The sequence below is a fragment of the Bacillus rossius genome, chromosome 1, assembly GCF_032445375.1.
Source record: "Bacillus rossius redtenbacheri isolate Brsri chromosome 1, Brsri_v3, whole genome shotgun sequence".
NCBI classification, from domain to species: Eukaryota; Metazoa; Arthropoda; class Insecta; order Phasmatodea; family Bacillidae; genus Bacillus; species Bacillus rossius.
The window spans coordinates 178,312,777-178,334,240 of record NC_086330.1 but is presented as its reverse complement, the minus strand read 5'-3'; the positions used below and the strand labels follow the sequence as shown (position 1 = coordinate 178,334,240).

Sequence of the window (21,464 nt, the reverse complement as noted above, 5' to 3'; positions counted from 1 at the left end):
TTTTAACAATGAAAAGTGGACAGTCATTCAGCAGAATGATGAAGTGTTTTAACATGCTGGATTTACTGGCATGCACTCCCATGAGGGCTGAATCCTACGAACACGGGCTCCCTAAAGTCATAGGGAAATTGATATGTCATTTCACTGCAACTTGGAGGTGTTTGGAGAGGAGCCACAATGAGAGGCTGAGGGAACCCATCCCAGCATCACTACCGTATCTTAACTTACACCGTCCTAATCATTCGGCTAACCTGTGATTATCCATAACAAAATCATCCTAAAAAATCACATGGTACTTTACTAAGTCCATCTCAAATCTGTGACCCCTCAGAAAACCCAGAGAGCTTGTGATCTGGCCGAATTCTATCCAAACCTTTACTAGCTGTCGAGGCTATTACTGGAGCTGTTTCGACGCTGACCGCGTCTGTCTTTGAACGGGGGGAGAGAGGGGTGAAAAGAAGAGACAATCATTTCACAGCGTATTTGACCATCAGTATGGACTTTACAATCCCACAAGTACTACTCAACATATTGCATGGTATCTGTTGATTGGCCGCCGATTGTTTTAGACGCCCACTGGGTTGACATGCATGCACCACTACATGGACACTGCGTGAAGCCACTTTTTGTCCAGCTGATGATCCGCACCATGTTTGCAGAACACCCAAAACATTGGCTGAAGTGAATAATTATGATTGATTGTGAAGATACTTTTAAAGGACCGTATTTTATGAAAGTCACTGAGTTTAACGACGGAAATTATAATTCATACTTGTTATCCACCATCAGGCTCGGTCAAGAACCAGTTCTACAATGTTTTCATATAGAAGTGCGGCTCTTACAGTGGAAACTGAAAGCATGATGTGTGCGACATGTGACGCTATCTGTTGTGCGAGCCCATAATTTCTAGCAAAAAAAAAACTGAGGCGGAAGGTTCGGATCCAAAGTGCTAGCTTAATAATGCTAATTAAATAATTTACGACAAATTGTTTAGTAGAAGAAATTAATATTGTAAAATTATAAAAAAAACCTTAATTTTGTTTTGTAATAAAAAAAGGTATTCTACATAAATGAGATTCAGTATTTGTGGTATGCCACAGTACAAAATATGTGAATACCAAAATTAATTAATATATTTTTCCCTGGCTTGTTTGCCTGATAATAGTGATGCATTACTTCTCACAATCAATGTAGCTACGTTATTAATATATTTTGAAAGCTACTATCTAGGGGGTGAGACCAAAACTAATCTAATGAACATTTTGGAGATTTAAATATGGCAATGGCAGGGTAGAAAGCGACTTCAACAAGTCAGAATATGCTGTCTCCTGACAGTTCATTACGCCATGCTTGGACGACATGGATTTGACACGGTTGAGAGTCAGTTGATACCACAGTCTCAAGGTATTCTAGGGTGTGTAAAACCAACAAAGGTCCTACATGGCACTCAAGCAGGTGATGGGGGATAACGGGGGCAATATCACCGAGACCGAGCACCTGTTTGAGTTCCGAAATATTTTTTATGTTTGTGTTTACCCTGATAGGACAATAATTACAATTTTATTGCTAGTAATATTATTGTAAACCTTACAAGTTATGCAATTTTCCAAATTACATTTACAGTTATGGCCACAGTAACGTTTAGTCATTAGATGTATACATATAGTTACGAACAAGCCTAAGGGCCCCGTACGGTCACTGACGTCACGCGGGTACCTTCGGGGATTAGAGCATCCCGGCCTTACCACCCCGCTGTCCCCGCGCCCTCCTTCCTCGCCGCCTTAGCGGCCTGGGGATTCCGCGGACTTACTGAGGCCACCGCGTGGAGTAGCGTGAATAAGCGCCACTATTCTGGATGCTTTGAGCGTCGAGTTTGCCCAGGATGACGCAACACGTCACAACCCCTCCAATCAGACCCAGAAAGATAGCCAACGGGTATAAAAGCGGTGACGTCGGCCTCCGCGGGAGTTCCCAAGAGGCGAATTGAGTGAAGTGCGAGTTCGGTGAACGGCGCAGCGCGGAGCGACGGTATCGTGAGAGTGCGACTGAATGGCGCGAGACTGTGTGTGTGAACAGGTGCGGGGCAAGGGGCGAACCACTGTTAAGCCTAGCTACAGTGAAGAGTGTGAACTGTGGACTGGACAGATACTTGGTGATTTGTGAACAAACATTAAGTGTAGTGATTTAAATAAAGTAAAACTGTATATACATGAATTGGGCTATCCTTACGAACCCACTTTTTCCACTTGAAATATATATATGATTGTAGGGTTTTAGAAGTGCAATGCGTGTATAATATATAATAGTATATATTAAATATAACTCGAATTACATATACATGCATGTACATATAACTATGTGTTGTTGTTTTTTTATTGGGTCTGATGATGACTGTCGCAGATGCTAACTCAAACAGACTTACTTTGAAAATAGGTATCTACTAATAAGTGTGTGGTTTTTGACATGCATCACAAATAATATGAACACACATACTCTTGAAGCTAAAATTATTAATAATAACTGTTTGAAATAAATGTAAAATATTAAATCATAACCAGAAATATTGATATGCTCATAGGCGCAACAGCAATGATGTGGAAAATTGGATAAAATAAAATAAAATTACTGCAGGAATTTTATGAAAAACAAATATTGCAGCCTTTTTTATTAAAATTAAAATAAATAAGCATACATGCCCTGAGATACACTTCCGGAAAAGAAAACAAAACACTGGAATTATCTGGCCCTGGTAGCGATGTCAATAGAATAGGAAGCGCTTCATCAAATGTTTATGAAATGACAATCCCGGAAAATATCTATAAGAATTCTGTGAAACAAAAAAAAAAAATAATGTTTTTTTTTTAGCCGTTTTAAACTCAGCGCCTAGAGTCGCTTTTCAGTGTGGCTTGTTTTTCATGAGAGTATTTTCGCCGATAAATAAAACAATATAATTTTTGTGGCGAAATTATTACGTAAGTTCATAGAAAAACACTGTCAGTAATTATTACTTACAGTTTCATGCGAATTCCACCCTGATTTAGGCCCCAAAACATTGAAGCGTCACTTTTGGTTAGTTGGCCAAAAGTTCGTTAGCACATACAAGATGGCACAAGGCGATGCTGTCGAAGCTGGACCTTACTTAAGTTGCTCACTGTTCACTTGATATTGTGTGAAATCATTCACAAACAATCACAGTGATGGACGAATGCTATTGCTTTGATTCACTACGGAGAAATTACGTCCCCGACGTAATTTAGCACTAAAATTCGTCCACAATATGCGTCACGGCGTCAGGGGAAGCCAAAACATAGACAGATCTCTTCACTTTTCCTTTTTTTCTTTTTATTCATCGTTATGCCTTACCTATAATCCAACGGGCCGCTGTGCTCAAAGTTTCAATTGCTTGAACACTTTGAACAACGCGCCACCGAAGCAACGACCAATCGGATTATGACAATTAAAACCAAAGAGAAAAAAGTTCTTTTCTGATATTAATGAAATCTACATCCCAAATAACAAACATTGCGGGGAAACGTAAATAGATAATCCTTATATTCGAAAACAAACCAAATATTACCATTTAAGACAGATGGCACAAACGTAAACCAAAAGAAATAGTCCGGTAGAACGGTAAATAAAATTACATAAAAACAGCAATAAACAACATAAAATTACCTCTGTATAATGTACTATTACAAAAGTTTTATATGAAGTCACGGAAAATTGGCAAAGGACCAAATTGTTTCCTTTCGGTCCTTAGTTTCTCTGGAGGGCCCTAAAATCCCAACACACAAAAAGTAACTCAAATATGTTTAAAGTGAATATTGATAATTAAAGTACCTCGAAACGATTCAGTCTCTATTTTCCTTTTTCTAAAGAAGTCTTATAAAACTTGTTAACAAATTAAGTTTCAGTTTTTCTTTTTCTCTTATGCACACTGAATCTTAATGCAATGCTATAGTGGGTAAGGACAGCATGAGTTTGAAAGTGCTGCTAGTAAGCTGCGAGTAACACCTGGCGTTGTACGCAAGCCGACAACGATGTTACCTTCTCTTTCCACGTGTGTGATGGATTCGATCCCGGAATCCCGGCCCATTTTCAGTCCCGAAAAATTCGGGATACAAATTTTCTAAACCGGGTTTTTTGGGATTGACAGAAATAATGGTATGAAACATACAACATCAAAAGAAAAATATCCGAACGAAACGCACTCATTTTTTATGTCACTGTCATTTTACTTTCTTTTCCGCCATATTGTATTAACAGCTGATTTTAATCGCGTTTGCGCCAGCAAAAAAGAAAAATTATGAGTTGTGAGAGTTTTGTCGTAGTGTGCGAAAAGGTGTCTAAAAATGAGCGCTTTGCATCGCATAAGTAGCTTTATTTATTCGATTATTTTTGTTAATGAGCTTAAATTACCTATGTTGCACTTTTTCTTTAAAATTTCCAATACCTTAAGTCACGTTCCCAATCACTCACTTGAAAATAAATAACGTTTACATAGATAACATGATAAGCTACTTTCACTTATATATTTGCCTTTTTGTGATTTAAGTAAAAGCAAACAAATTCCCCGAGCCACACACTTACTTACCTACTACTAGATAAATATAAGATTTCTATTTCGTAAAAATAGTTATACAGTTTTTTCCCTTTTTTAAAGGTATTCTTTTTTTGACTGTCTCAAAGAAAAACTTAACACAGTGCATAATGTCGTTATTCAAAGAAAGTTATTTTGTAAAGAATAAAAAAGACACAGATACATCATCAGTGTAGAGCCACTTCATGGTCACTAAAGACAATTAAAAAATCTAAGTTTACATACTTTTTATGTTTTTATTTGCCGTCCCAAATACCGGTACTATCCCGGGATCCCGGGACTGTCTGTGCACAATCCCGAAATCCCGCGATTAGAAATACGGACCGAGACTGAATTGTCCATACACGTTTGTGATGTGAAAATGGGTATCATCTTCCGAGCACTCCAACATATTATCACGTGTGAATAACTGCGACAGTTTATGGCACTGTATTTCCTTTTTAATGAATGACAAAATTTTATTTTCCAGTTTAAGTGCTGAGTTTATATTTATATACCGCAGGAAATCTTCAATAATAAACACATTTACCTAGTTTTTCTCCTCACGAAGATCAAGCGAGAGAAAGATCAAAGAAAAAAGTCGTAAAATCATTGTTGGTAAATTCTCTATCTTAGGTAGACTATCGTGGCGTGGTTACCAATTGTCACATTGTTGGAAATTATTTACGAAACTAACTTTTCGCTATCAGCCCAAGTACAATTTAGGATTATTATGTTTGTCAAAGACTTTTTTCTATAATGATTTAACCACATATCTCTCAGTTTCTGAGTTGTAGCCACGCCTTATGGTCTAAGCCCTTTGGCGAATCATGTATCCTGCTTGCATAGTTGGGCTCGAAGAAGTAAGTATTTTTATTTCCATTGTTTACACACACTTATTTTAAAACACAAAACGAAAAAAAAATTAAAATCTTCGTTCAGTTGGTATTCTGGCTACAAACTTTGTGAAATGACATCATCACCAAAAAGTTCCACATCAAATAAATCTAATAAGAAAACTGAACTACTTTGTCAATACAGTGCTTTGAGAGCCTGCTGGAACATACCTGCAAAAGGCTCAGCCCAGTTTGGTAATCGGGCCTTAGATACTGCGACACTGGCATTGTAGATAAACGCACAATCTAAAGAAAACATGAAAAACACAGTATAAAAATTCAAGTCATTTCAACACGTACAAAACACACGAAAAAAGATTAGAAAGTGTAACAATGTGTGTGAATGTCTCACAGAGAAACACGATGTGAATTGGCAGGCGTCGCCCGGCTAGTATCAGAGGCGTCTGCGAGTGCCAGAAGTTGTCGATGTCCGGCAAGTTGTAGCTGACCACCTCCACGACGAGGCCGTGCAGGATGATGGCGAACCACAGATACGGCAGTCGGCCGCCATTTCTTACCGCTGGAAGAAACACAGTCACGCCCACGAATAATAACTAATACGTTTCATTTAACACATCAGTTTAAAACAGATATAATAACGTTTGAAAGTATGTTAGACGTTTGCGCGATTGATGCTGACATGAGGAAAAACAATAAAAATCACAAAATTGTCATAAATGGGAGTAAGTCGACTTGCTAAGATCAAGATACTGGCGATGCGGTCTCTCTAGCATCTACGTATAAGTTACCAGGAAATATTTTTTACAACACAAAATTATGTTTTAAAAGATGATAACTATACAATTCCTATTCGGAAAATAAATGTAACGGAGCACACTTGAGCCCCCGAACTCACGCTAGTCACATTATTCGAGTCAGTGAATGGACTCAGAGCGCGCTGCGCGGCCATTGGACTCGACAGTCTGGTCATATGACGGCAGCTGTTCGACTTACCATTTGGCCAGAAGAAAGAGAGAGCTTCCTGAGAGGGGAGTTGGTTCCAGAACGTTATGGTTACTCGCCTCGCAGGAACATTATAGAGGTTTGCCGAAGTAGAGAAACATCCACTGCACTGTTCAGTGGCGTAGCGACAGTGGAGCGGGTGGAGCAGTCGCTCCAGGGCGGAAGACACTGGGGGGCGGAACTTCTTGAAGAAAACATTGTAATTATTACAAATATCAGATATAATTAAAATTAAAGTTGGTTCTTCTTCAATCAGGTTTCTCTTTTAAAAACTAAATATTATAAATTAAATAATTGTGATTAAGTATAATATTTGTAGCTGAATCCCCACCAAAAGGTTTGTCAAGAGTTGGATGTAGACAGCCACGTCGCCGCGCTGCCATCTGGTGGCGTATCGGCGCATGCGCACTAGACTTTTGCTACTGCGCATATCATCTGTTGGGTTTTCACTCGGTCAACGAACTACACCTTAGTGCTCAGTCTTGTGTAGTGAGTGGCTAGTGAGTAATCAGTGTCGCGCAATTTTGTTATCTTTGCGATTGCTTTGCTGTTCTTTTATTTGGTCTAATTTATACAGTACGTACAATTTAGTTTTAAAGCGCGGTTACACGGGTAAGTTACCTATATATTGTGATAGTGGGTAATAATTCGTTATATTTCCATGTTACAATGTCAAAGATTTGTAGTGGTGCAGAATGCCACAAACGAAGGAAAGAAAGAAGGTGCAGAACTAATTGAACTGAAAAAAAAAAACAAAGTTATCGTGTTATTTTTCGAAAACAAGTGAGGTGTTAAATAAACAACAGTTTTCTTTCTGGAGATAATGAAGAAGTAACACAGACTGAAACATCGGCTACTTCACCTGTTCCCACTGTTTCCAGCACCAGCTCAGAGTGCGAGCCTGTGGTTGTTCAAGGGCCCAGTGGCACAGTTGAGATTGCCAATGAAAAGGTAAAGTGTGAACAGATTGGTGAAAAACGGAATGTCAAAGAGATTATTTCATGTGATAGAGGAAACTTTGAAGACACTCTCACATTTCAACAAAATAGGTTAATAATAAAGTTAGGTCCTCACCAGCCGAAAGGCCCATTCCCGAAAGACCAAGATGGTAGAAATAAAATTAGGGGGTTTGATGAGAAATGGTATTTTCAGAAAAATAAAAACAACCAATTAAAAGTAAAACGTAGCTGGTTATGCTATTCAAACGTCCTAAATGTTTGCTATTGTCAACCTTGCTGGCTTTTTGATATGTCTTTTAGTTAAGTATGGTTTACCAAAGGTACGTCCGACTGGGCACATTTAGGACGAAACTTAACAAACCATGAACAATCACAGTCACGCAATTTCAAGTGAAATATACTTTCGCTAGCAAATGGGTCTGACTGTTGACTGTGCAAATCTAGAAGAGATTAAAAAAGCTACTGATTATTGGAGGAAAATACTAAAACGCGTTGTATACGTAATTATATCTTTAGCTACTAATGACTTTCAGCTGAGAGAGCATAGGGTGTCAGTTGAAGATACTGTATCCAGCTGAAATTTCCTTGAAATAATTCACTTGTTGGCAAGATAAGACCAGTCCTAGCAGACTTTATGAAACAACCCAAACGAAGTGTCAACTACCTCAGTCCTCAAATTCAAAATGAATTGATGAGTCTCATTGCCAACGAAATAAGAAAACAAATTAAGGACGAAATTCAAGAAAGCCCCTTTGTAACTTTAATTTTTGACACAACTCAAGACATTGAAAAAAGCATAGTGTTTCGCTATGTGACAATCAAAACTGACGTTGAAGAAAAGCCAGTAAAGTTGGTAATAGAAGAAGCTTTTTGTGGATTTACTGAGGTAGAAAGCCAAAAATCAGAATATTTGGAAAAACGTTTACTAAGTATAATTGAAGAATTCTCGGATGTTTCTAAAGTTCGAGGTCAAGGATACGATGGAGTTGCAAATATGAACGGTGTTTATTCAGGCCTTCAAACGAGAATCAAAGAAAAATATATGTCAGCAAAATATGTGCACTGTTGTGATCATGCACTTAACCTGGTAATTAATGATTGTGTAACAAGTATTCCTGAGATCAGAAACTTTTTCGACAATGTTCAGAATCTCTATGTATTTTTCAAAGCCATATCAAGATGGACATTGTTGAGAAAATCAGCGATGTTAGAAAAAAATCTGAAAAAGGTGTGCCCAACTAGATGGTCTTCGAGAAATCAAGCCATCGACGCTCTTCGTAGTGGTTATTTTGATATTATTAAAATACTAACTCTATTGAGCTTGGATGGTAAAGGCCAAGAAGAAATGGATCAAGCGAAGTCACTTAAAAAATATTTTGAACAATTTCCTTCAGTAATTTTGATTTTGATAGAAAGAGTTGTACTAGAATCAATTGACATTATCTCCAAAAAACTACAAAGTGTTGAAGAAGATGCTATCAAATTTCAAAACAAAAATCAGTAAACTCAGAAAAGGGTGGCAAACCGTTAAAAATGATGCAACTGAACTTTGTTTAAAATTGAATGTTCCGCCCCACTTTCCGCCTCAAGAATAAGAAGGAAGAAAAGAATGTTTGATGAAGTTCAGGTTGGTGACCCAATTATAGATGAAGAGAATCGTTTTCAAGTTGAAGTATTCAACCGAAGCTTGGACATAATAAGTACCCAGGTTACAGAGCGTTTCATCACGGTAAATGAAATCGGTTCAACTTTTAAGTGTTTGAAGCCCTCGTTTTTAAAGGACTCAAATGATGAACAAATATTAGAATCTTGCAAAGTTTTTGTACAAAACTACCTAGATGATCTCTCTTACAACCTAGGGCCATAGGCTGTTAGATTTAAAACTTGTTTTTTAAGTCACATTGAAGAAATTAAAAGTTTTAGGGACTTAGCGGATACTATAATAGTGCGTGCACAAGTTTTAGTTCCAGCTTTCGTGATCTGGTCAATGCGTGCTTAATTTTTTTGACAATACTTGTTATAACTGCAAGTGCCGAGAGGTCATTTTCAAAACTGAAAATCATCAAGAACTATCTAAGAGGCACAATATCGCAAGAGCTGTTAAGCTCCTTATCAACATCTCTATTGAACGTGCTAGCGCCAGAACCACTGACTTAGATGACGCCATAACACAGTTTGCAAGTGCCAAGTCACGAAAGAAGCTTCACTAAAACCCCTTTAAACTGTGATTAGTCAAGCAAGCCTCATATAAAGTATGTTTTATTTTGTTTCTAGTGTAAAAAATATTATGATTGACTTTTGGATTAGCTCTTTCACAATGTTAAATGCTTTGCTTTTTTAATCATTACTTGAAAATTTTTAATTATCTTACTTTGATTTCGCAATTAAATGCAATGTGAACTACCTTGTTTACTTATGAAACTACGATTTAAAAAGAAGAATAGCTTAATTTATAATATTATGCCTTCATATAAGAGCAGATTCTTTTTTGTTACACAGTATTATTTATGAAAATTTACGACAGTTAAACAAACACGTAATAAAATATAGTAGGCGGCACGAATTCTGAAGCTTGGTCCTGAGGAGCTAATGTGATTTTAATCATTTTACAAACATTTTCCTAAACGGATGTCAAATCTGCCCATGATCATTCAGTCTTAATAATTTTAATATTTCCTTTAAAATAAGATAATAAAGATAAATAAGCATTAAGTTCAGTTACGAAAGTGTTTACTAATGATCAACGATAAAAACACAATATATTGACTACAATATTGTAAAAAAAATGTGTGGGGCTATGGGAGTGAATGTTACTTGCCCTAGAGTGATGTTGTTAGTTGCTCTGGAGGGGGGGGGGGAGGGGGGCCCCCTTGAACCATTTCTGCTCCAGGGCGCTTCAAACCTTGCTACGCCACTGGCACTGTTCACATTGACTATTCAGTTGCGGAAGAAGACTGGCTGCCTAACTGCTTAGGAGAAGTCGCTTTTAATAGTCGTCGTCATCAGAAGCGTGTCATCGTAGTACACAACAGCTCACGATGACGTCAGCTGCTTGGAAACTTGGCCACGCCAGTCAGTGGGCGTGTTAGCGGACATGGCCTCGCGGCGCGGTGCCCTACCAGGGGGTCGCTGGTTCGCGTCCGGCTTTAAAGAACAGAGTTATTGGAGCCAGGTCTGAAAACGAGGGTTGGGCTTCGCTGACGTGTCATAGTGATACTGTGAGCCCACCAGAGTTTCACAGAGTGAGTGCTGCTCGCTAGACGAGTCGCACAGCTAGAGGTCCACGAGTTGAAGCCGCGGCTCAGGGGAGCGCTAAGAGACGAGTCTCCTTGGCGTCGAGGACTGAGGCTTATCCCGTCGGCACCCGGAGCTCGTGCTCGAGGCAGCAGGAGGTCTCTGCGAGGAATGACTTCCCTACAGGAAGCTAGAGAGGACGGCGAGTCTCCGGACGGCGCTTGGGCGAGTCACTAGCAGACAAGGAGCTACATCGTAAGGCGGGTAGAAGGCGAGGTTAAACCCCAGACCACTCGCTGGGATTTAGTAACCAGCGAGTGTGAGACAGCGAGTCGAAACTGTTTGTCACTTAAAGCTCAAAATTAAAATTAACCTAGTATTTACTCATCAACTGGTATTTAAGTACAAAGAAGCGTTTATATAAAATTCGCAATCAGTGCTTAAAGGATTATTTTTCTGAGGTGTCCCAAATTGATAAATGTAGACTTGGAGATTTTATTTGAAAATGGCACATTGATGTCTGTTTTCTCAATATAAATTCGGTTCTGTGATAACGTTTTGGAATCCAGGGAATACTTTAGGGATGGACAAATTTTGTTAAATGTTTAGTTTTCATTCTTTGAGAGTCTTTTGGTGTTTTTTTGTAAAAAAAAAGTGCTTGATTGGTATTTTTGTTTGTCACAAGTTAAGGACGCGTCTAGAATTATAAGCAGTTGTTAACAAATGTCATTCAAAGTTTTGTCCAGTACTTTGGTTGTAAATAATTATGGCATTTTAAAAAAATGTTCTCATTTTTTGTAACTGGTACTCTGCTCTCTAATTCCCTTAAAACGTTATCGTTGTGGCAATACAAAAGATAGTAGGAGTACGAGTAAAAAATGACTCATACTGGTTTTATCTGGCAGCCTATAAATATCATTCTTTTTTTTATAACAGGTTGGTTATCAACGGGCATATTAACGTCAGTATATTGAGAACTGTGGTGGCACTCCTATGAGGTGGCGTGTGTGCTGTAGTCGACCAACACAGGCTACAATTCTCCTTTAAATGAACGAACGCGAACGTCGTGTTTTGAGTTTCAGTTTAATTTTAGTTTTATGTCATATAAACGAATCAAGGGAGGACACATAATTAGGACGCAACAAACATCCGAAAGTTTTTTAAGTACTAAATAGACACAACCATTAAGTACAGACGGAAATGCAACAATGACACATCTAACACTTGCCTAATTTCTATGAAATCACAGATAGCAGTTATTTTTTGTTCAGTTACCACATTTATTCAACAGATCTCTGTTACAACTAGCAAGAACCTTGGGCTGGAACCATCAGCTACTTCGCCACGGCGAAGTTTTCCACCAATGCCCATAAATTGTTACAGTTCGCTGCGTCAAACCTCTGAGGTTTTTTTGTATTTAGTTACCCGACAAAATCAATCTGTCATACATACTTCCAGACAAGGCTCATTACGACACATCAAATGTTATAAAAAATAGTCCCTCACGTCTGTCAGATAGGCAGATCGCTATGCTACCGACATTATTATAAACGGAAGTGTAAAGCAGTGTTTTAACGCTGGATCTTGTTATCTTTTGGGTTTTTTAATTTACATAATATATATTTTCATTAATCTTACAGAATGCGTTGTAACTGGTGGTCATTAACCTTTTTGCAGTTTTTCATTATCGCCACGGATAGTTCTCAGCTTGATTACACGTTCTCACGTGTAACCAATTCACAACAAGCGTAACGCGACACCCTACACTTTACGTTGCCTCCGGGTAGGGATATATACAGAAGGTGGGAGGGGGGAGATGGGAGAAATATACATCCCCCCCCCCCCCCAATCCTAAAAAATCTATAATTCCCAGCAACAAAAGGAAATAATTTGAAAGCAAACAGCGGGCAAAGTGGTTATATCCTCCCCTGAAATCCTGCTCTTGCTCCCGGGATGAATGGTGTGATGTAGTTGGGTGGATTTTGCGCGTATTGTGAGCTGCATATTCACAAGACGTGTGGGACACCCAGCGTCGTACCTATCGTGAAGTGTTTCTGGAAGTGGATCCCATAGACGTTTCATGTAGTTGCCCAGTAATATTTTGTATTGAAAACGCACCGAAAAAAAAAAAAAAACAAGAAACTTACCATGAACAAAAGTTGCAACACCATGTAGTATGAAAATCCCCTGTGACAAGATGTACGTAGGTTGCGCCTTCCACTTCGTAGTAAAATCTTCATAATGAATTAACCAATCCCAAAACTGCAAAAAAAAAAAAATACTATTTCGTTTTTAAGGTTTGATACACATGATGTAAATATTGAATATATTACACAATTACGTCATCCAAAATGGCGGATCCAATATGGCGGATCCAAAATGGCCGCCGTGATCTACTTGTCCCCTTACGTTATGTCCCGTTACGTTATGTGACGTAACGCTGTGTCCCGTTACGCTGTGTCCCGTTACGCTGTGTCCCGTTACGCTGTATCCCGTTACACTGTGTCCCGTTACGCTTATCCAATATGGCCGCCGTGACGTCACAATCCAAGATGGCCGCCGTGACGTCACAATCCAATATGGCGGACACCGACACCACCACCACCGCCTGGCGCCTGATCTCGGAGCCCCTATTATATACTACTTGTATGGATACAAAGAAGGGATGAAATGAAATCTACAATTTAATTGATAAATTTACTTTTATTTGCACTCATTAATTCAAATATGTTTATTACTTTAACGAAGAGATTGTTTTAACTATAACGTTTATGCATGCATGGGCGTAGATCCCAGGGGGGCCAGGGGGGCCCGGGCCCCCCCTGGAATTAATGGGCCCCCCCCTTGGGGGGGCCCACTTCGTGATTTTAAAGTTAATGGTGTACACAACATATATATCAGATTATTATTTACAACGACGACAGACACTTTGACATGCTTTACATTCCTACCTTCGAGTTCCGTAGTTATTTTCCCTTACCCCTTCTGCGAAAGCCATGGTATGGAGTTTTCCAGTGTGAACTTTGAAACCCTTAATTCCTAGAAACCGTTCATTCCAAAGGACGAAGCTAGGGTAAGGTTCCGTTAGCATTTCCTCCCCATTGTTACCCACACTACCTTGTGCTCTGAATCGACAGTATTACAGGTTTCAGGTAGTCTGTTTTTAAAGTGGTTTTACACTCGTGTGCGCCAGTCTTCTGCTTTCTTGGCAAACATAAACATGGATAAGTTCGTGACGCGGAAGACACGGAAAACAGAATCTCACCTGGTAAGCTTGATTGTTTTATAAGTAGGGACTATTATTTAGGTAATATATTTTATTTAAGTGATTATGTATTATTTTTTTCCAGTAAATAAACAACTAAATACTTTAACAGTAATTATAGCAGAATTTAGTTTATTTACGAACTGAAACTTATATACCATTTTCTGGAATTTTTTAGCTCATCTTCATTCTGTAAGGCTAGCTGCTCTGTACGTTACATGTGAATATACAGGGAATAATTTTTTTCCTCGTCAATATGGAATTTAAAATCACTCCCCTTTTATTATCAATCGATAATTTTCACAATTCATGGCCGATAACCACTTTATAACATTTGTTATTTGATAACTGCAACACTGCACGAGTAAACAGAAGTAAGAGTGAGAAAGAAGTATTTAAACGTTACACATACGTATTTAAGTTAATAAGGAAGCAAACGCGTCTCTTTAATAACTAATCAAGCGGCATATTTTAACAAAATAATTCACTTCCAAAACACTGATTATACTAAATATAAGCCGAGAAATGTATGTAGTTTAATTAGCTGAAGGATAAATTTCATAGTTCTATCTCCGAGATTTTTCATTTGTATCATTAAGTTTTTTTTCTTTTTTACCTGGTTGATACCTTTACAAAATAAAATATTCTTTAAGGGTTTTAATATGATTCGATCGTTCATTTGATGTTGATCCGTTTATTAGCTTTGGCGCTTTGGGTTTTTAGGGCGCATCAAAAACTGTGAACAAAGAATTTCACGAACAGCATTTGAATCGCAGTAATTATGTGATGTGGCATAAAAAAACCCGACAAAGTGCGAGTCTAACTCGCGCACGAAGGGTTCCGTACCATTATCTATAAAAACGGCAAAAAAAAATCATGTCTGTTGTATGGGAGCCCCACTTAAATATTTATTTTATTCTGTTTTAGTATTTCTTGTTATAGCGGCAACAGAAATACATCATTTGTGAATTTTTTTTCTGTTTTCATGTTTGTTGTATGGGAGCCCCCATTTAAATATTAGTTTTATTTTAATTTAATCATTTATTTTTAAATTGAAATTAGAATAAACACTTTTGGAAAATGGTAATGTATCGGTGGGGTGTTATATATTTGCATTATATTCACGTATATTATTATTATATTTTTTTTCATGGATATTTTATGTACTTAGGTTAACAAATTATTCAAACATGTTTGAGAGATCACTGCTTATAGTCATGAATTAATAATTACTAAAACATTTTGCTCTGCTTTATTGTTAATATCACTTACGTAAAAATAAAGTGTATAACATACGAGCTTATCATCCAGAGAAGACTTGTTTCGGTTGACCTCTAGCGTAAAATTCTTCAACCACAGAATTCACGGGCCCCGCCTGGAAATCCTACAGATTTGCGCCCATGTATACATGTTTGCTATTTAACTTCTCCCAATCTATGCGTGCAGCCGGCGTTCATCGATTTATTAGACGTTGTCACGTCAAAAGTGTCCCGTAACGCACATTATCCCGTTACGCTCATTGTACGCTTGTGCCGCATCTGTCTCTCTTCCACTCGATTAGAACAACCATCGATTTGACTTTTTCGAGGAACATTAAACTTGAAACACTCCCGAACGTTTCCTACTTTTCCTATTATCGTCCTACCCTTAACAGAATAACACAGATTGGAAGAAGTTAAATAGCAAACATGTATAAAAGTTATAGTTAAAATAATCTCTTCGTTAAAGTAATAAACATATTTGAATTAATGAGTGCAAATAAAAGTAAATTTATCAATTAAATTGTAGATTTCATTTCACTCCTTCTTTGTATCCATACAAAATAGTAATAATTCAATAAAAATGATTCAATTTTATTCATAAAAGTATGCAATCATTTTATCAATGTTTTGTTATGACGTCACGTTAAACTATCGTCCGTAAACCGACTTTACAGACAAGCAATTTTCCTTCTGAGACGGTGTATTTGTATTTGTTGTAGCTTAAGAATTTACGAAATTATTAGAGTTTTTTAAGAAATTTTTTTTTGCAAATAACTTTAGATAAAGGCAGTTAACACACATTGAGCCTACCCCACCAAAACCATCAAATAGGCCTATACATCAGGAGAAACCTGAATGTTAGACACTGCAACTGAAACAAATGTTTTCATATTAACATAGTAGGCTATTTGTTTGTACTATTTTCGAGTTCCCCAAAATTGAGAAAATCTTCTCTTCCAACGATGGTCTTTGTAAAAAAAAAAAAAAAAAAACTCGCGTTATATATATTAGACAGAAAATAAATAACTATAAACACACATATACCTAACTATAATTGTATCGTATTGCAGAAATAATGTTTTGAATTGATAGTAATTAAGCAAGCATCAGACAAATAACAATAAAAATTTCTTCTAAAAAACCGACTTTCCGCCTTATTTTCAACTCATTAAATCACCAAGAAACGAACGAAAAAGATGAACAAAACTTGCTGCCTACTCTTACAAATTAGTTTTGAAATCTGCGTTTTACAACCAAAAAGTATATATTGGCAACTTCAAAATTACACAATTATTTTAAAATCCTACTTAAAAAATTAATTAAATAAATGTGTGGCGACATCAAAATTGTATACATTTAAATATATTTCTTAAAATTGTTTAAAAAGAAGTTGAATTATAAAATATTGATGCTATATAAAATGCAAGAGAATCGGCAAATTAATTTAAATTTTAAATATAAATCTATCAACATAAATTTCACATAAATTAGCTAACTTTTGAATTCATTAAAGTTTCAGTAATGATGTGGTAACACGTTTTATAATTTTTTTGCAGAATTCAAAAAAGCTGAACATGCAATCGGCTTAATGTTACAATAATAGCGTTACATACCGTATGAATTCTACTCATCTTGTTAGTAAATATAATACAATATCTTTAATGAAACAGGGCTCCCGCGTCTACCACTAAGTCAGTTTTATAATTATCACATCACCATGTGCGGGACACTACAAATATGTGCAACATACTATTATAGGCTACAACATAATACATGCCGTACGTAATCTAGAACTCCTGTCGAGCTGTCTCAACCGATTATAATTCAAGTTTTTGGTCTGGTATTGTGGAACAGGAGATTGGCAGTTTTGATGTTTCAGAGACACTTATTTTTTATATTTAACAGTAATAATTTATTCTGTATTACACAGAAAATAAAGAAACATAGTCAGTGTATTAATTGACAACTTATGCACTTAAAAAGTGTAGACATAAAATAAATCATGTGTGCAAATAGAAACCGAGATAAACAATAAATTATAAAATTATAAATGGAAAAGGCTATACTGGCGCACACTAGTCAGTGGAAATTCGCAATGAGCTTCAACAATTAATGAGTAACATGACAGATGGCGTTGCTAAACCACGCACACAGCACACTGCACTTTAACGTCGTTATGTAGGTACTACTTGAAAAATTCAGATTCGAATAAAATCCGGATCGGGCCATGTTTGACCAAACGACAGTAACAACATGAATTCCATCGAAAAAAATTCAACACTTTTCCGCATACAACTAACCCGACTTTCACCATACACAGAATCTTCACTACACGGTACAAGTCTGTGCCAACTTGTGAGATTTAAATCTTGTACCTATGGAATAGTGACTATTCCGATTCGACACAAATCCGTTTTTCGCCATTGTTTAGGCGGAATAGTCACATTTATTTTCGACACAAATCCGCGTCCCCCTTTCCATGTTCAACCATGGTGCTACGATCAGGTGGATGGCACATGTCTACAGTCTTCCTCTTTTAAGATCGATTGTATGGTATGCTCTGCTCCCTATTCTGCCGCCCTCTTCACCTCAACCTGGCCAAATACCAAGGAGGTACAGAGGCCAGCAGTGAAAGCATGGGGAACGGGCTCAATGGTGCCTTGTTAGGCGTGTAGAAAATCATGAGAACCTTGAGCCGACTGGGTAGGCAATATTACAGGATAAAATAGTGAAATATATATAATAGTCAAAATTAATACAAACAGTGGGTTTAGTTAAATGAATACAGCAATATCGTTTCTCTGTTCCTTATATTTTATTTTCTTTAAATTTTTTTACTTTAAATAATAACAATAACAAGTTTAATATCAATTGATGAGTATACAGTCATACTTATAGTAAAAATGAATGTTAAGATAAGGGGCCCCTTTAGATATTTAAGTTAAGCACATTGATTTTGATGTTAAGAATTACATAGGTTAAAAATTACATAGGTTAAGTAAAAAAAAATTAATTATTAGTCCAAAACAATGCCGAAAATGTTAGGTTAAAATTTTATCTTTTGGTATGTGGTGGCTCATGGTTGCTCTTCTGCATGCAGAAAGTAACAAAGAAGATCTTTCCTGATTAGACGAGCTGCAACAGGCACTGAGGAGCACCATGACTCAGGTGACGAAGAAGTTGTGTGTCACGAAGTAATCGCGCCCATGGCCACCCACGCCTTCCGCACACACACTGTACATAAATGTTTTACAAAATAAGATAATTGAACAAAATATCATTTCCACATATTCTTGAAGGAATATGCGATTTTACTCACCACTTGCGGTGTACGGAGAATTAATTAAGACATTGATGTCAAGAGATTAAGAAACGGCCGAAGCTAAGGAACAGTTACATCATGGCCGACATGCTTCAAAAAGAAAGACGTATTATTTTGTGCAACTGAAGAAGACCATAGAGTTGAGACATGAAAGACTGCACATGTAAAACAAATAGAGTTACACTATAGTGCGATTTCCCAAATCAACATTCATTATGGACAGAAGTAAAATTATTTTGTTGTAAAACTAATATAACAATTTTTAACACAGAAACTTGTGCTTTTATAAATATAAATTATGCTGAAATTGTTGGTTACAAAATGATTCACAAATTCAAGAATAAAAAAAATTATGGCTCCCAGTTTGCTATACAAAATAAAATAAAAACAATAACTATAAAATAGATAAAGTGAGCATGCGCATTACTACAAATGTGCAATGGCACACAATACTTGGGGGCTTCCATCTTGTGTTAATTATTATTTAGCTGACTGCTTATGTATTTATGTGTGTTCCTGCTGCTGTTTTTGCAATTTGCAGTGTGTCTTTTGGGTTGTGGGTTGTGCTTTTCTTTTTTCTGCAAGATTTTGGTGTTAATTTTGTTGGTTGTTTTATTTCTTTGATTGGCTTTTTGCTTTTTACTTCTCCAATTTTGCTGTCTTCTTCCACATGCTTTGTGATTTATTATGGCTGATTCTGATCATTCTTTGGAACATTCTGGTAATCTTACGCCCCACCCCCCCGGCGATGCATCGGGCTGGTGAGAGGCGCTTACCTCCTAATCCTGCTCGTCTCTCTTGTAGGCGTAGTGTTAGGTCGTGCTCTGCATCCCGGCGGGCCGCTATCTCGCTGTGGTATTCTGGCTCGTCAGCTCCCTTGGACAATTCAAACTGGAGGTGGAGAGTGATACCTTTTTAAGTGTGAAATGTGAGCTCTGGTCACATAAGAACCCGTGTCAGGATAAGCTAGGGCAGCTGTCACTGGGGTTAAAAAGCGTTGGATGTGATAAGGGCCTGACCAGCGAAAAGACAGTTTCGCCATCCTCTTATCCACTGCTTTACTGGTAGGATGTGACTTGCATAAGACGAGGTCACCTCGTCGAAAAGGATTTTTGACTCGATTCTTATCATATTTAATACGACTTCTTTCATGTGAGTGCTTAAGGTTTTTAAGGGCAGCTGCCCAAATTACTTTAATGTTTTTAGAATCCTTAGGTAACAGGTCATCCAAGGACCAAATATTAGACAAGGGATTGTTCGGAGCATAGGTGAACATCAAATTGAAAGGCGAAGATTTATGTGACTCATGACGTGAATAATTAAAAGCCATCTGAAGCCAACGCAGATTTTTGTCCCAACTAACTTGATCTTTCGCATGGAAGGCAATTAAGGCCGAACGGAGGTTACGATTGAACCTTTCCGCATGCGAAGGTGGAGGATAGTATGGTGACAACGTGATATGACGTATACCATGTGTGAAGCACATAATTTTGAATAATTTGGAAGTAAATTGTGATCCATTATCCGAAACTATTGATGAAGGAACCCCAAAACTTTGGAATATGTAGGTTTGAAGGGCCCGAATCGTGGATGGAGCATCAGCTTTTCTTAAAGGAATCAACCAAACAAATTTGGTAAATGCATCCACACAAACTAATAAGATACTATTTCCATCTTTACTCCTTGGAAAAGGGCCTACGAAATCAACAAATAATTTTTACATAGGTTTGTCGGATATTTCAGAAGACAAAAAACCTAAATGGGTATTCTGAGCAGGTTTACTAAGTGCACAAAGATGACATTGTTTGACTCTATCAGCCACCTCAGCATACATGCCTTTCCAAACAAAATGCCTTTTAATAGCCTCAATAGTTTTATATATACCGAGATGAGCACCAATAGGCGAGGAATGAAAATATTCGAATACCAGGGGTTTCAATATTTTGGGAAGAACAATACGTTTCTGATTGTTTCGAGTTTTGGAAAACAAGATACCTTTGGACAGAAAATATGGTTTTTGTTGGATACCTGAACTCAAATTTTGGACAATTTTCTGCAATTCCTCATCTTCCTCCTGATGAGCCTGAATAGTCTTGAAGGCTAAAGGGAAATCAGTGACCAAAACATTACAAGTGGCTTCCTCCTTACTAGGCTGTGAACAATCAAACATGTGTGAAAGCGTATCAGCAATTACATTCTGTGTTCCTCTTATATGCTGAACCTTGAATTTTAGAGATGAGATTTTAATGACCCAACGACCGATTTTGCCTAATTCTCGTGGGTGCGCCAAGAGCCATGATAGAGCTTGATTATCCGTTTCCAAAAGGAATTCTGTATGTTCTAAGTAAGGCCTGAACTTATCTATACCAAAAACAACAGCGAGACATTCCAATTCATAAATAGATGCTACCTTCTCTTGATTGGTCAGAGTCTGGGATGCAAAAGCTATCGGATGGCGGGCACCATCAAACTCTTGTGCTAAAACCGCCCCTATTGCTGAACCTGAAGCATCGGTTTGCAAAATGAAAGGTCTCGAAAAATCTGCCATACGGAGTACTGGTGGACTCATTATATCATTCTTTAGTGTTTCAAAAGCTTTTTGTTGTTTTTCTCCCCATTCAAATTTCACATTCTTTTTACGGAGTTGATTCAAAGGAACGGCCTTCTCGGCCAAATTAGGAATAAATTTTCCAAAAAACTGGACCATACCGATAAATCTAGCTATACCTTTAACATCGCGGGGTGGAGGAAACTCTCTAATGGATTTTGTACGTTCTGGATCGATGGAAATACCTTGAGAAGAAATTTTATGACCAAGGAATGAAATCTCTGGGACAGCAATTTTAATCTTTTGTGGGTTAACGGTTAAGCCTGCTTTCTCAAGACGAGAGAAAACTTCTCTCAAGTGTTGAAGATGTTCCTCAAAATTCTCAGAATATATGACAAGATCATCCAAATAATTGTATACAAATTTAAATTTAATG

The 21,464-nt window shown here is 37.4% G+C and overlaps 1 protein-coding gene across 4 annotated transcripts in view; it reads right to left on the bottom strand.

The window, feature by feature from the left end:
* The window catches only part of LOC134527127 (uncharacterized), a 131,136-nt gene that overhangs the window by 87,971 nt on the left and 21,701 nt on the right, over window positions 1-21,464 (bottom strand). For 2 of the 4 annotated variants that reach the window (XM_063359512.1, XM_063359516.1), the window contains exons 2-4: window positions 12,779-12,893; window positions 5,828-5,995; window positions 5,647-5,721 (exon numbers count right to left, since the gene is read on the bottom strand). In XM_063359512.1, the coding sequence (XP_063215582.1) occupies window positions 5,647-5,721; window positions 5,828-5,995; window positions 12,779-12,893 (358 nt within the window). The remainder of the gene's footprint in view (window positions 1-5,646; window positions 5,722-5,827; window positions 5,996-12,778; window positions 12,894-21,464) is intronic. The other 2 variants (XM_063359513.1, XM_063359515.1) reach the window with 1 other exon arrangement.